At 57.5% G+C, this 14945-nt stretch overlaps 5 protein-coding genes across 5 annotated transcripts; 4 read left to right on the top strand and 1 right to left on the bottom strand.

Annotated features, from left to right (window-relative positions):
* Window positions 1-884: 884 nt before the first annotated feature.
* Window positions 885-1677, top strand: GGS23DRAFT_593617 (cytidine deaminase-like protein; the record flags this gene model as incomplete). Its single annotated transcript, XM_051518051.1, has 3 exons — window positions 885-1261; window positions 1368-1488; window positions 1621-1677. The coding sequence occupies 3 exons, from the start codon at window positions 885-887 to the stop codon at window positions 1675-1677; spliced, it is 555 nt and encodes a 184-aa protein (XP_051375595.1).
* A 1598-nt stretch (window positions 1678-3275) lies between these two features.
* Window positions 3276-5367, top strand: GGS23DRAFT_603093 (general substrate transporter; the record flags this gene model as incomplete). Its single annotated transcript, XM_051519431.1, has 7 exons — window positions 3276-3297; window positions 3367-3589; window positions 3674-3830; window positions 3893-3973; window positions 4115-4438; window positions 4512-4627; window positions 4710-5367. The coding sequence occupies 7 exons, from the start codon at window positions 3276-3278 to the stop codon at window positions 5365-5367; spliced, it is 1581 nt and encodes a 526-aa protein (XP_051375594.1).
* A 1549-nt stretch (window positions 5368-6916) lies between these two features.
* Window positions 6917-9320, top strand: GGS23DRAFT_293522 (ELMO/CED-12 family-domain-containing protein). The gene has a single exon (XM_051512666.1). The coding sequence runs from the start codon at window positions 7114-7116 to the stop codon at window positions 9235-9237; it is 2124 nt and encodes a 707-aa protein (XP_051375593.1). The 5' UTR covers window positions 6917-7113; the 3' UTR covers window positions 9238-9320.
* Window positions 9321-10451: 1131 nt separating this feature from the next.
* On the top strand, window positions 10452-12430 carry GGS23DRAFT_552540 (uncharacterized protein). The gene is made up of 3 exons (XM_051515410.1): window positions 10452-11043; window positions 11143-11890; window positions 12097-12430. The coding sequence occupies exons 1-3, from the start codon at window positions 10965-10967 to the stop codon at window positions 12212-12214; spliced, it is 945 nt and encodes a 314-aa protein (XP_051375592.1). The 5' UTR covers window positions 10452-10964; the 3' UTR covers window positions 12215-12430.
* On the bottom strand, window positions 12431-14755 carry GGS23DRAFT_552539 (Phosphotyrosyl phosphatase activator). The gene has a single exon (XM_051515409.1). The coding sequence runs from the start codon at window positions 14412-14414 to the stop codon at window positions 13149-13151; it is 1266 nt and encodes a 421-aa protein (XP_051375591.1). The 5' UTR covers window positions 14415-14755; the 3' UTR covers window positions 12431-13148.
* Between the last annotated feature and the right edge of the window lie 190 nt (window positions 14756-14945).

The raw sequence follows: 14945 nt of genomic DNA, 5'->3' as shown, positions 1-14945 counted from the left end.
TCGATGGCTGTCAATTGCATGCCTATACCTACTAGACCCCGGCGCGGCGGGGTTTACGCAGCTGAGGCAGTAGAGGTGGGAAAGGGGGCAGATTCGATGGCAAGTCGCCTCCATCGCGACCAGCCGTTGTTTTCATCGTGGACGCTGACCGAGCTCAAGTTGTTCGCCGTCGTTCGTGCCAGTCCTGTCGGTGCTGGCTACCTAGTATTGTTCGGGGCCAACTGCCACCGCAGAAAGAGGGCATCGTGGCTGCCCGTGGGAGAAATTCGAGCGAGGTTTCGACGAAAGCGCCAGCGGAGGGGAGCTATCGCGACGCCTATGGCTATGTTTATGGGAGATAGGTGCATACTCTAGGTGTCTGGCGTCTTATACCTAGGAGGTAGGCACTAACCCCGCCTAAAATACCCCCAAGACACCTACCTTAGGTACCTAACGTACATGGCACCAGGTAATACCTAGTATAACATAACGGATGCACGCTGGAAGCCAAGGCCTCAATCACGTACCTATGAGTGCATCCGGGAAGCGAGCGAAGCCGTCGATAAGCCGATGTTGCCGGGCACCCTACGTCATCGTCCTATCCTGTCTCCGTATCCAGGTATCCACACAACCGCTGACTAAGACAGCTCGCACGCGCCCCCTTCCCCTTCCCGCCTTCCTCTCCCAACCCCAGGGCACACTTGTCCCCAGTTTACTTCCCCTAAGCAGCCCACCACCCGGCGGTAAGTTGTCCGGACGGGTCCCTCGCCCCCCCCCCCCCCCAGCTTTCTTTCCTTCCGACACCGCCTCTCCCGACACGCGCGAGCGAGAGAGAAAGAAGAGCTACGCCTAGAGGGGGAACAAACGAAAGAACGGGAGCGAACGAGACAGAGAGAGAGAGAGAGATGCCTCCCCCGCGGTCCGACCGCCAGCAGAGCGCGCGTTCGGCCGCCGCGGTGGCGGCGACGTGTGCCGAGTTCGGGCTGACGGCCGCCGAGTTCGCGGAGCTGCACCGGCGCAGCGTGGCGGCCAAGGCGGCGGCGTACTGCCCGTACAGCCAGTTCCGCGTCGGGGCGGCGCTGCTCTCGGCCGACGCCGACGCCGACGCCCCCGTCTACTTCGCCGGCGCCAACGTCGAGAACGCCTCGTACCCCGTCGGCACCTGCGCCGAGCGCGTCGCCCTCGGCACCGCCGTCACCCAGGGCCACCGCCGGTTCCGCGCCGTCGCCGTCGCCACCGACATCGCGCCCCCCGCGAGCCCCTGCGGCATGTGTCGGCAGTTGTGAGTTCTCTCGGTTCCGGTTTCGCCTACCACGTCTTTTACCCGTGTTTTTTTTTTCTTTCTTTTTCTCTGTCCTTTTCTCTTTCTTCTTGCTCGTCCTGGCCAGATGGAGATCTAACCGAGTCGCCCCCGTCCCGCCCGAAAGCATACGCGAGTTCTCCGAACCTAGCATCCCGATCATCATGTTCGACAAGGACGACGATTACACGGTGTTCCGGCTCGAGGAGGTAAGTGGACCTAGGTGCAGGTGGGCGTGGAGATGCCGGAGAGAGAGAGAGAGAGAGAGAGAGATCGAAAGACTCTATACCGTCGCCGTGCAGAGATTGTGCTAACGAGCGGGGGTTGCGACGTTCGACTAGTTGCTACCCTTGTCGTTTGGCCCCGACGCCCTCCCGCCGCCTAGGCCACGTCAGTAAAGCTTAACCTACGGATTTATCTTATTTTTCTCTTGGCCTCGAAGCTCGCATGCTGAGATCTACTTGCGATCCGAGGTCATTTCGTCGGAAGATGCGTTTGTAAACATGTGTGCCCGTCCGACGTGCGTGTCTAGAGAAGTCAGAATGTCGACGCTTGTCTCGTCTTGCTGGGGATGCTTATCTTCTTATTTTCTCTGTCTTTCACCACTTCATGGGCAGCTGTTGCATCGGATGTGGGGAGTGTGTGGAGGAAGAGCGGAGAGTCATATGTGATTGAAAATAGACACCACCGTCTTCCCAAGCCGACGCAATGATGTTTCCCGGGTGCTCGTGTACTACACCACCACCACTACGTCCCGGAACCTGGTCCTCGTAACCTCGCCTGCTCTCGAACCGGGCATGCAAGCAACCCTCGCTTACGGGTTTTACTTACCTGACCTGGGTCTCCGAGATGGACAGCTCAGCCAAATGAAGCTGGCTTCTTAACGAGAGCCGGCGCGATGGACTGACTACCTTACCGACTCGAGCAGTCGATGCCTAGAGGGCTAGATCGAGAGAACCAGGTCGGTGTAGCGTCTCTCCGGTTACGTTTCCGTCTGCTCATAGCTTCTTGCTGGACGCGGCACCTATGCCCGTATCTGTCCTCGACCGCGCGGCTTGGCAGGCCTCGCACGAGACAACCTGCTTCGCTGCCTACCTCCGGCACCCAGTTCGCTGGAATGAGACCCGTTCTCCACACGACACCACCCCCCCAGAATCCGTTGGAGCCGACCGGGGATGACCCCACACTCGTGGCCCTGCACGATCTCAGTCGTCAGAAGCGCGCAAATCATGGTCCAGCTGGGAAGTCGGTCCGACGAACGCCTAGCTGCTCTCCCCTGCTCTCCCCCGGCCTTCATTGGCGCTTGGTCTAAACCGGCAACTTCCGCCGCGCTCACGGGAGGGACGAGCCCTGCCGGAGGATTGGGGTTGCGTAGCGACGCGGTGATTGGTATCTGGGATCACCGTAACATCAGGGGAGACGAGATGCGGAGAATGGGGGAGAGAGGGACAGAGAAACGGGGAGAGGCCTGCTGCGAAGGAGCCGTTGCAGGATCTTGGAGACGGGTCGACAACGTAACATCAACTCCAATCGTTCGAGCTCTCGACCGTGAATTTCCGCACCTATAGAAGCCCGTCGCTCGTGATTCTCTGCCCTCTGATTGTACGGGTCTAACTAGCACCATCGTGAGTATGTCCTCCCTCCCCGCCATCTAAATCGGCGGTGATCTGATGGGGTTCGAATCCCCCTGTATTACGGCGTTAAATCGCCAAATGGGTTCAAGATTGGCGTCGTAGCTGGCCATGCACGCAGTCAGCACCACGAGTATACAGCTTAGGACCCATCGAGGCGCCATCGAACGCATGCATGCGTGCTTGATTATATGAAGGGTTGCATTCCCTCCCCTTTCATACCTGCCCACCTGCTTTGCACACCGAGCCCGTCAACTCTGCTCCCCGAATTATTCCACACACCATTGCCCTTTGGCCCTCCAGGCCGCATATACGCGTCCACGTCGAGAGTCGCATCCTCCCTCCATCGAGGAAAGCCATCAAACATGGCGAGACTTCCCAAGATTAGTGAGTGGCCATTGCCTAAGCTCCTGCTCCTGCTACTCTCGCGCGCGCAACGCTTACCCGTCTCCCTAGCGAATACCTACTTCATGGCCATCGTGGCCACGGTGGGAGGTATGCTCTTCGGCTTCGATATCTCGTCTATGTCCGCCATCGTCATCACCGACCAGTACATCGACTACTTCAACAACCCCTCGGGCCTCATCCAGGGCGCCATCGGGTCTTCTCTCGCTGCTGGGTCTGTGATTGGCAGTCTGATGGCCGGCCCCATCTCCGACAAGTACGGCCGTCGCGACAGGTATGTGTTGAAGCCCTCTGCGTTTTGTCATAGCAATCGTCGCCCGGAACGCTGAGCTGACACGAGCGGGGTGGGCGAGCGTAGTATCATGTTTGCGTGTTTCTGGTGGCTGGCCGGGACCGCGGTCCAGGTCGCGACCAACGGCTACGGCTCGCTGATCGCCGGTCGCGTCCTGAACGGTGTCTGCGTCGGCATCACGTCCTCCCAGGTTCCCGTCTACCTTGCAGAGATCGCTAAACGAGTAGGTTGAGCTCTACACGCACGCCCGAGCCACGTACAACGTTGGGCACTAACTCGCAGCAGGATATTCGAGGTCGAATCATCATTATCCAGCAGCTCGCCATCGAATGGGGTATCCTGATCATGTACTTTATCGGTTATGGAGTAAGTAACACTCCACAATCACATTGCGCGCTCGTGTCCGCGCTTAGCGATAGAGAGAAAAAAAAAAGGAGGGAGGGGGGGGGGGGGGGGGGAATAAAAGGGGTTAGTGCGCGTGGATGACTGCTAATACGTATTCTACAGTGCTCCAAAATCCCGGGTACCGCGTCTTTCCGTACCGCATGGGGAACTCAGTTCATCCCATGCGTCCTGCTCATGATCGGCCTTCCCTTCCTCCCTCGGTCTCCGCGATGGCTTGCCAAGGTTGGGCGTTCGGAGGAAGCAATCCAGACCCTAGCGGATATCCAGGCGGGAGGGAACAGGGATGACCCGCTCGTCATCGCCGAGTGGGAGGAGATTTCCACCGTCCTGGCCGCGGAGCGCGAGTCGATCAAGGGATGGAGGAAGTTCGTTGTTAACGGCATGTGGAAGCGCACTTTGGCCGGGATGAGCGTGCAGGCGTGGCAAGTAAGTCTTCCCAGGATGCCGTAATTCCCTGCACCGTATACAAATAGTTGTAACGAGACTGACATGTGGGCAGCAAATGAGCGGTGCCAACGTCATCGTATACTACATCGGATACGTTTTTCTGATGGCCGATCTCGAAGGCGACATCAACCTGATTTCGTCTGGCGTCCAGTATGCCCTATTCATCATGTAAGTATCTAACCAGTCTACGCCAGGGGTGGGGCAAGACATAGTGTATCTGTAAAAGAAAGTGCTAATAGTTGACACCAAGCTTCACCACGATCATGTTCTTCTTCATCGACAACACGGGGCGCCGGACGCTGCTCGTGTATGGCGCGATCGGGATGGCAGTCTGCCACTTCGTCGTCGGCGGCCTCCTCGGCACGTACAGCGTCGACGTGCCCGAAGGCGTGGGCAACAACGCCAACGTCGTCATCAAGGTGACGGGCTCGCCGGCGCACGGCGTGATCGCGTTTAGCTACCTGCTCATCATCGTGTACGCGCTGACGCTCGCGCCCGTGGCGTGGATCTACGCGGCCGAGGTGTGGTCGCTCGGCACGCGCGCGACGGGTATGTCTTTGGCGGCCGTGGCCAACTGGGTGTTCAACTTCGCGCTCGGCCTCTTCACGCCGCCCGCCTTCCTCAACATCAAGTACAAGGTCTTCATCATCTTTGGCGTCCTCTGCATCGGCGCCGCCATCCAAGCTTGGCTGACGTACCCCGAGACCTGCGGCAAGACGATCGAGGAGATCGAGCCGCTCTTCGCCAAGGGAGCCCCCGCCGCCTGGAAGACGCGCAAGGGCGGCTCCCGCCTCGAGGCCGAGATCGAGGCTGTGCTCAACCGCAAGGCCCGCGGCGAGGACGTCCACGCCGACGCCCACCACAGCGAAGATCTCGAGAAGGCGCCCGCCACGAGCGAGGCGGCGTAGGCCCGGATACTTTCTGTCACGGCACTAATAATTAAGAAGGTTTCCACCTTCTGTAAAGGGACAGGGAGCGAGAGGGAGGGGCGGCAGACACGGAGTTAGTGGAAGTTGATACCCCTTTTTCCGATAACTTGAATTTGAGGGCGGAGAGCGGAGGGTTTCGGAGACATATAACGTCAGAGATTCTACGCAGAGAGCGGCACATGATAGTAATCTACTCCAACGCTGATCCCTCCGAGATACGAAGATATCTCTCGCGACGGACCGAGCTAACCAGGCTCTTCCCATCGTGTAGATGTCAGCTAGGGCACGTCGGTGGGGATTTCTACATACCTTGTCAACCGTATAAGTCGCCCTATAACTACATATGATCTGCTTACGAACGTGTTGTTACTAGCCACGCGTGTGTCCCGCGTGTGGTGTCTCAGCGGTATGAGTGTATAAATTACCCATAATGAACCCTTTAGCGATGTTTCTCGATGTGAAAAGAAGTCTCTCTTCCTTGATCAGTTGTACGGTCCCAGAGAAGCCCACACACCTACTATCACAAGGGAGCCGTGACGGCGGACTCCAGGCGGAGCGGCTGTGCTGGCGACGTGACAGACTGTCCGAAGGCTCGAGGGAAAGAGGGTGTCGAGGAGATGCAGCTACCCTTATGTAGGGAGAGTTATAGAGTTGTGGGTGTGACAGATGTTACGCAGGCACTTACTTTACTCCTTCGCCCCTTACATAAGTACCTGCTACACGATGTAGGTACATGGGTACCTAGGTATATGAGTATGGTAAGGCAGGTATGTGCCTAACCGGGCCGTTATTCAAGTGCTAGCACATACCTCCATAGTAGATAGGTAGGTACCTGCCCTTACCTAAGGTCGGGGGGTTTGGTAAGGTAGGAGGTACGTAAGGTAGGATAGGGCAGGCTAACAGGTACCTGCCCGTTGCAAGTATATTAATGTAATTATATACATTTTGGCAGGAGGCACCAGCGTGTTAGCCTAGAGGTTGGGCAGGTAATACCTACCGTACCTAGGTAGAACTACGTTTAGGCATGTACAAAAGGCCTCTGCATCCAACGCACATGTCTACCGAATGTACCTGTATATACCCATACGTGTACATAGCACACAACGCGTACCTAGGTACCTACCTACCTTATAAATACTTAGACAGCACCTGCCTCTATGCAGGGTATATGCATATAGAGTTAGACTCTGCAGGTGCACGCGCAGGAAATGAGGTCAACCGACGGGAAGGCACAGCAACTTACACATGCGCGTACCCAGGTACACCCGAACAGGGTCCAACCCCCACATTGGGTTCCCCTTTCCATTTCCAATTGGGAGGAACGCGGTAAGCAGCTGGAGAAACCTCGACACACCCACATACCTTGCCCTCTTGCGCCGACGCAGATGCCCGTTCACCCATCCACCCATCCTACCGCTTCTCCATCGCATCGCTCATCTCTTCTCTTCGCTCCCACGCCGTCGTCCATCCCGATCGCTGATCGGCCCGTAGGTTCGCTGGCGATTGCAGCTGCACTGGCCCCCTTCGGATTATGCATCGATTCGACGCCGTGGTGTTCCGCTGAGACCGTCCCTGCTCGCTCGCTGGTTACGTCGCGTTGGCTCAAGCTGATATATTCCTTGGGCGATTAGCTTCTACGGCGGCTGATCTCCCTTGCCGCGATCCCTCCGCAGTCCCTTTCGCTATCCCTCCCGATCCTAACTCGCGCGCTCCCAACCCACAACCATGGACCAGGCCGACATACCGGCGCTGCTGTCGCGGCTGGCTAGCGACGAGGACGCCGCGCGCAAGATGGCCGTTTTCAAACTGCAATCCTCCATCAACGACCCCTCCTTCGCCGACGTCTTCATCTCCTCCGGCGGTCTCATCATACTCCGGCGCTTGATCATGAGCACCGGCGGTAATACGCTCGCATACTCGCTGCAGAGCCTGAGTCGGTTACTCGAGGTAGACATGGGCTGGGATATCTTCGAAGGTCCGACGGCGGGCGACCTCGTCGAGCGCGTCGTCGAGCTCATCGTCACTAACCCCCTCGTCAATATTCTCCGCGGTGCCATGTCCATTCTCGTCGGGCTCGTTAGCCATTCGCAGTCTACCACGGGCCCGTCCCCCGCGCGTCCGTCCGTGACCTTTGGGTTCCGCGCGCTGAAACCCGCCGTGGCCGTCTACCCGCAGTTTTTCGACCTCGTCATCCAGCAGTTGCATTCGGCAGATCACGCCCTCTGTGCCAACGCCCTCATGCTCATCAACGCTCTCATTAGAGATGCCGTGTCTAGCGAACAAACCGAGAACAGCAGGATGAGTGGCACGGGGGAAGAATGGCCCAAGTTCATCCGGAAGCTGCAGGATCTAGGTCTGATCAAGGCGGTATACAACCTCATGCAGGGTTCGGCGCTGCAAGACCTGGCCCACCCTCTTTTGGAGTTTCAGTCCCTGACCAAGGTCCTGCTTCAGAAGTGGCGCGCGGTGCAGGTCGACGTCGAACGCCCGGAGCACAGAAGGGCACTAAAGGGACTCCACCTCGCAAGCGCGCCAAATCGGGACCACGTGAATGGAGTCGGCAGGATCGAAGAGCTCCAGGAATATGGCAAGAAGGGAAGCCGAAGACACAACCCTGAGAAGTGGAGAAGGCTGGGCTTTGAGACCGAGAGCCCGGCAGGCGAGTTTCAGAGCATAGGCTTTTTAGGCCTGATGGACCTCGCTGACTACGTGCGAAAGAACGAGGACGGGTTCCAGAAGTTGCTCCTGGAGCAGTCCACCCGACCGCTGCATGAACGCTGTCCCGTCGCTCGGGCCAGTCTAGCGGTGACCCTCATCTTGTACGAGCATTTCGACTGCGACAGGTCCGAGATAGAAGATCTGAGGGGATATCAGCTATCGGACGGGAAGCACCAGGACAAGCTCTTTCGCCCGCTACTTCTCCAGTGGTCTAGGGTGCACTCTTGCGGTCTCAATGCATTTTTCAAGCTGTGGAAGTCCACGGGCGCGGAGCAAGATGATTTCGAAAAGGTGGCTGAGCTTGTTCGCATCCTCGTCGACCAGGTGGTAGGGCAGGCCGGACGATCGAAGGATATCCTGGAGGTTGAGGAAGATCTGATGGAGTACGACTTCGGAAGGCTGCGTGAGCTTCAGATGGAGCTCCTGGAGCTCTCATTCGACGACCAATGGGGTCAGTATCTCTACAAGGTGCGGGAAGGCCTCAACCAAGAAGCCCTCACGTTTATCAAGGAGCAACGTATCCGATGCCTGCTGCAAGGTGCTTGGTTTTCGAAGCCGCCACCGCGCAAGGATAGCCAAGGGACGGCACTCCAAAGCCGTCGTGCGGCCAATGGGACGCTCTGGCGATACGCCAAGCTATCGCACAACCGCCGCCATCTACACTATGCCGATTTCGCCTTGCGGACCGCCCAGGAGCCGAATTTGGAGGCCCTCGGGGAGATGTTAGACCTGCAGCAGGTCAGCTCCGTCGCGTCGAACGTGTTCGCCTCATCCAACGAGGCCGGTGGCGAAACGAGCAATAACACCAAGATCACGATTTACGGCCTCGCGGACCCGGACGACACGCAGAAAAACGGCGACGCGGCCGACGCAAAAGAGCAGCCGCTACTCACCCTACATCCTCTAACTCACAGTCTAGCGTCGGAGTGGCTCGACGGCCTGCTGATGCTGCTCAACCAGGCACCGATAACGGCAGAAACCAACAAGCTCATAAAGCTGATCGGAGACTACGGGTTGAAGATCAGGCTCCTCAACGTCCGGATGGAGGCAACCTACGCCGGGCCGCCGGAAGATGCCGGTGTGGTGCCGAGCAGGGAAGGGCTCGACGACGACTACTGGTACGACATCTGATACGGCGTCTTTGTACGATTGTACGAGCAGGCGAGGGCGTGTGGGGAAAGGGAGAAGAAGTGGGTTGTACGCATTATCTGGCACGGTGGCGGTCGGAACGGAGACGGGGCGAGCCGACATGTTCTTTGTACAACATGCGTTACGGGGGCGCGGGCTGAAGTGGCATCTATTGCATCGGTCCCCAAGTTGTATGGCACGGGAAGGGGGCTGCTAGTGGGGGGGGGGAGGCATGGGAGTTGTCCGCGTTTTCCGAAGATAGGATACCATGTTGTGTTTGTTTTATGCATTGGAAATATACCCACGACGAAACGGAGACGATGCTGGGAGAACCAGAGGGAGAGAGTGAGCAGTGGACGAGAGAGAGAACGAGAAAGAATATTATGTCTGCAACCAACTGCCCAACATCAGCATTACTACCATCTCTATGCTGTGAACTTGGCGCTTTACCACCTGCGGCTCCCGGACCGTAGAGGCTCGCTTTAGTGCCTACACACCTCGCTGGCTGCCTCTGTCTTTCCGCCGGAACCATCCACTCGGTTTTATCGTCGGGACGCCCACTGGCAGGGATAAGGAACGCCCTAGTTTATCGTCCTTATATTAAGTATTTTAACCAGCTTTAGTGGGAGATATCTGCTCGTCAGGTGTGGCAGCTGAGCGGCTGATTCTCAGTCTTACCCGATGACGCTAACTTCGTGTATTCCTTCCGTATGCCTCTTGGGTGTTTTGCTCGCGGGTTTATGTGAGTACCTACAAAGGGAGAGTCCCATTACTACATCGGGACCTCCACCTTACGATAAGGTATCTAGGTAGGTAGGTAATTAATACTAGCACGCAACCACCCGTATACTACGAGAGCGGAGGTAGAAGTAATATAGAAGTAATATGTAGCAATACCGCGTGGTGTGGATCCCTCAGGCATCCAGAATGGAGGCCTGTGATTGATTAGATTGACGAAAAACGCACAACTGTCAATTAACCCTAAAACGCTGTATTGAAGCTGTTTCCAGTAGCTAGGTAGTTATTTCCTCAATTGAACAATAACAGGTTCGGCTTTCAACACGTCTTGTATGCCTTACAATTAAGGCAGCGAGGCCCCGAAAGTGAACCGCCAACACGCACAAGTATGCCTTGGGCATTTTTGGCCTTTAGCTCCACTTCAGCCCCGGGTCCAGCCCCAGCCCCCCACAAGTACCTTGAGCACATTCCATGTACATGTGCACTACCTATAGGTACTTAAGGTAGTGCCTTCATATAACTCTACGCGTTGATGCAGCCTGCATAGGTACCCGTGGCTTCTAGCGCCCGTCAGTGCCCGCAAGAAGTACATCTATGGGTACATAAATCAAACCAGTTTTCCAGGAGGAATGAGGGTACTTCTCTATGTACCTCTTAGGGGATGGGCTTCTTCCTGAGTACCTACCTCTCCTATAATAACGACGGGCAGCCCCGCTCTCCAATCTGATGTCGTATGGGACGAGACAACTTGAAGGCTGACGATACATACACGTCCTCGAGACCAGCAGAGCAGCACCAGCAATCTCCCAGCCTACGACGCAAGCTTACTAGCCTGAGACGACGACGAGGTCGCGACCTCTTCGATACCTCTACCTTTATTTCCCTCCCTTGCGCCGACAGCTACGTGCAGGCATACCCCCTATCCAGATTGCCTCGGACGCCAGGGCCGGGATCAGGCACCTTTAGGTTGGGAAGCTCTCCGGTGGCGCGCCATGCCGCCAGCGGATGCTCCCGCCACGCCGTCCGGCAAAGTTCCGCTCAACGGGTGCTTCCTAAACGGCGTCTGGCACTGTAAGTAAGCACCGACCCGGAGCGCCTTAGCCCCGACCCATCTCCGTCCGCGCCGCGACCGGCCTGCCGCTAACCCGACCTTCCCGCGCGAACCCCCAGGTAATTGCATCCCCCGCCTGCCCGCCGTGTCGCTGCAGGCCAAGAAGGAGTCGGCCAACAAGGGCCGGTCGTTCTACACCTGCCAGAAGGACCGCAACAAGAAGAACAAGTGCGGCTTCTTCCTCTGGGCCGAGGACGCCCGCCGGCGCGAGATGGGCTCGCTCATGAGCAACTCGCGCACCGAGACCAACGGCCCCGGGCACAAGCGCCAGCGCCAGCGCACGCTCCACGAGAGCATAACCCCGAGCAAGGAGAAGCGCCCGTGGTACGAGAAGACCCCCGTCACCAGCATCGCCGACTTGAGCCGCGCCCTCTCCGCTACCGCCGCGAGCCCCGCCGCGGGGGCGGAGACGACGTCCCTCAAAAGGAAGCGCGACGATTTCGACGACGACAACGACGACTACGGCAACTTCTCGTCGGGCGAAGAGGAGTTCCTCGCAACGCTCGCCGACAGCTCCAGCAAGCCCCCTACTGTAGCCGCGTCTTTGGTCTCGGGAGGAGGCGAGCCGCGCGGCGCGTTCGCGACGCCTGCGGCCGCCCGGACGCACGTCGTCGCCTCGGACGGGATGCCGACGCCGCTGACGAAGAAGCCGGTGCGTCGCGTGCTGTTCGTGGACGAGGCGGCGGCGGCAGGGGCAGCGAAGCTGCCGAAGCCTGCGGGGGACTCGTTCTCGTCGGCCGCCTCCTCGCCCCCGGCGCCGGCCACCACCACGCCGACGCCGAAAAGTGGCCTCACGCACGACATCCTGGCGCTGCTCGCAGGCGGCGCCGGGCCCCCCGCGGACGCGCGGACGCTGCGGGCGGTGCTCGAGCGGCACGAGGCGCGGGCGCGCGGGCTCGAGCGCGGGCGCGACGCGGCGCGTGAAGCAGCGCGGCAGGCCGAGGCTACGGCCGCCGAGCTGCGCGCCCAGGTCGCCGACCTCGAGAACCGCCGGCAGCTCGACGCCGAGGCCCGGCGCCGCATGCGGTCCGGGCTCATGAAGGTGTATCAGGACAGCTGAGCTGCCGCGGAGGGCAGGGCAGGGAAAGTATGCGAACGATGCCCACCGCTGTTTATCCAAGTGTGTCTTAAGTCCGCGGTGGAGGGGTAGGCATCCGGCCCAGATGCGGCGGGCACGTACGACCGAACTCGGAATACACTGGCCAGAGGGTGCCCGACCTTGTGTATATGTCGGTCCTCGTTCCCGCCGACATCGTCGCCCCGCTCGTACAGGGAGGATGAGCTCTCGCGGCAGGGATAGTATATAGTACTTAAATGTCTGAATAATATATGAGGTTACTCCAGTGCCCTCCGGGGCTTCTCTGCCCCTTTGAACGCATTATCGTTTCCTCTACCCTCCGTTCCTTCGGACTCGCAAACCACCCCGGCCCGATCGGGGCCTGCCCTCCCGTGGGCCTTACTAAGTCCTCGCCATTAGATAAGGCGACTGGCCGTGCGACATGTGTATATACTATGTTCTATTAATAGCTGTCGTTCTATGGGTTTTTTTTTAAACCGAGCAAGGGTGGTCGGGGGAGGGGGAAGAAAGCCTTATTTGAAGGTAAATAACAGAGTTCGGCGTCTATTAGGGTCGTGGTCCCGGCTGTAAACGGAGAGGTACAGACTGGCCGGGCCACCTAAAATTGTGTATGAAGAGAGTGGCTTTTTGGGACCACGTGTACAACTCGCGCTACGGTCGTTCGTAGCCCTATGTATTCCGCCGTCATCTGAAAAGCAACGAACGCATTTGGTTCACTAGACGGAGGGCTTGTGTCCAGCCAAATATACCCCTTCGCTGGAATCCTGTGGCAAATGGTATCAGTCTCGTTTGGCTCCGTGGATACTCGCTAGGTTGTTACGAAACTTTGAGTTAAGCCGTGGTATTCATAACGTTCGGCTCCTGGTTCAAGGTGGACAGTTGCACATTATTGTCATGTCGTGTTGTACTTAATCGTGCCCTGTCAGTCTCTATAATTGGCCGAACCGCGAAAGTGGTCATCGTTGAGAGGGGAGCCCGTCCGATATCTTAGTCAAAAGGTATCCGGCGTAGCGTCTCTCCGCCATTCTTCCTCGTCGCCTGCGCAGCTGCGATAGCACTAGGCACTTTAATACCACAGCAGTCACCCCAACTATTAAGGTTATGTAAGTGCTTTACACCGTTGTGCTCAACAACTATCGTTCCATCTCCGAGCTCGTCTTCGTCGTTTGACGCGCCTATCTCGGCCTCGGTGCTCATTCCCTCTACCGCAGGGACGAGCGAACCGAACAGAAAATGTTGCATGACCGGCAACTTTCGGAGAACCTCCGCGACAAACATTTTCCGCATACCGCCCTCCACCTTGCTCCAACTCTTGGCCGAAGAGATATCATCCAGCATAGGACTGTGCCATCGCAGGCCCCTGACCGTCTTTGTGCTGTTGACGAAACTCACTTGTCCGAGATACATATAGTCGTCGCCAAATTCTTCGAGCGTCAGTTCCTGGTGTATCGCCAGGGGTGTGATGAAGGGGTGGTGGAGGAGTTGGCTGGCGCCAAACAGGAAGGGGAGGAACTGGTAGTCGTCCAGACCCCAAACACCATGCGAGCCAGCTGGCTCAAGGTAGTACGTCGACTGGATCGCTCTCATGAGCTCCAGATAGCGGAGGAAGACTTTTAAGACTAACGACTTGAAATCGGCCCTGGCCACGATCCGTAGCTGATATAAGCATAGCAGCCATACGATGAAATTCAGTTCGTGGCCGGAGCCGTAGTCTATCCGGGTACGATTGCCGAACGACTGGTTGAGATAGGTTTCCACCTCGGAGATCGTATCCTGGGATGATATACCAAGCTTCTGGTGCCAAGCATGACTGGCGGTTTTGACCTTGTCGAGAAAGGTGCGGAAAGTCTTGTTGCCAAACCTCGATCCTTCCGCGTCGTCCGGGGGGGTGGCCTGGACCAGAGCCTCCGCCTCGTCGAGGATGCTCAGAATCGACTTGATGACGGGGCTGCAATCGTCATCCTTCACAGCAGAGACCGGGGTGTCCACTACAGCATCCGAGAGGCCAAAGACGAACGCTGTGATGAGGTTGTACGTAGGGGAGGAGAGGAAGAGCTGGTGGTCACGAGCGGAAAGGATTCGCCGAGTAGGAACCTGGAACGTCTGAGATGATGTATCTGGTGGCGGCGGTAGGGAGGGCGTGTCTGGAAGTGGGATAGGGTTCGAAGGCACCGGCCGCCGCCGGCGTGGTTCCAGCCTGGGTATCTTATCCTTGAGGTTGGGTATCGTCGACGGAAGGTGTTGCGTGGCCATGGTCTGTCAGTCCTGGGTGACGATGATGGCGATGTCTACGGAGGTCGTAGTGTAAAATATGTATGGAAGGATTGCGAGTAGGAAGTTCAAAGGCATACCATGAGTGCCAAAATGGGTTGATCACCGATTAGTAAGGTTGGGTGGACGTGTACCTGCCTCCATCGTATCGCCACTAGAATTGCATAGATACCTACCTAGGTAGGTACATTGAATAATAGCATCACACAAAGTGCTTGCCTGTACAAGGTACAAGAAGGAGGGGGTTGAAATACCTGGGTACCTCCTCCTCCTAGAGGTAAGTATGTAGGTACATGCTTGAATGCATACAGGCACATTAGGTAGCAGGCACATTTCAGTTTATTCTTAGGTACCTTGCATACCTCCTCTTAGGTACCTAGGTACCTACGGATAGGTTCTATGGTACCTGTCTGTAGGCACGCACGATACGTACCATTAGGTAGGTACCTCCTAGGGTACCTCTAGGTAGAGGTAGGTAGCGCATACCTTAGGTAGGTACACAGGTAGGTAGGC

This window comes from Durotheca rogersii (genome assembly GCF_024521655.1).
Source record: "Durotheca rogersii strain YMJ 92031201 chromosome Unknown GGS23scaffold_3, whole genome shotgun sequence".
Taxonomy (NCBI): Eukaryota; Fungi; Ascomycota; class Sordariomycetes; order Xylariales; family Xylariaceae; genus Durotheca; species Durotheca rogersii.
This window is presented reverse-complemented; position numbering and strand designations above follow the sequence as displayed.

Bases quoted from the DNA above. Each gene is read 5' to 3' on its own strand.
- GGS23DRAFT_293522 (XM_051512666.1), top strand. From the start codon at position 7,114: ATGGACCAGGCCGACATACCGGCGCTGCTGTCGCGGCTGGCTAGCGAC.
- GGS23DRAFT_552540 (XM_051515410.1), top strand. From the start codon at position 10,965: ATGCCGCCAGCGGATGCTCCCGCCACGCCGTCCGGCAAAGTTCCGCTC. The intron at 11,044-11,142 runs GTAAGTAAGCAC...GCGAACCCCCAG, and splicing joins CCTAAACGGCGTCTGGCACT to GTAATTGCATCCCCCGCCTG. The intron at 11,891-12,096 runs GGCGCTGCTCGC...ACGCCGAGGCCC, and splicing joins GGCCTCACGCACGACATCCT to GGCGCCGCATGCGGTCCGGG.
- GGS23DRAFT_552539 (XM_051515409.1), bottom strand. From the start codon at position 14,414: ATGGCCACGCAACACCTTCCGTCGACGATACCCAACCTCAAGGATAAG.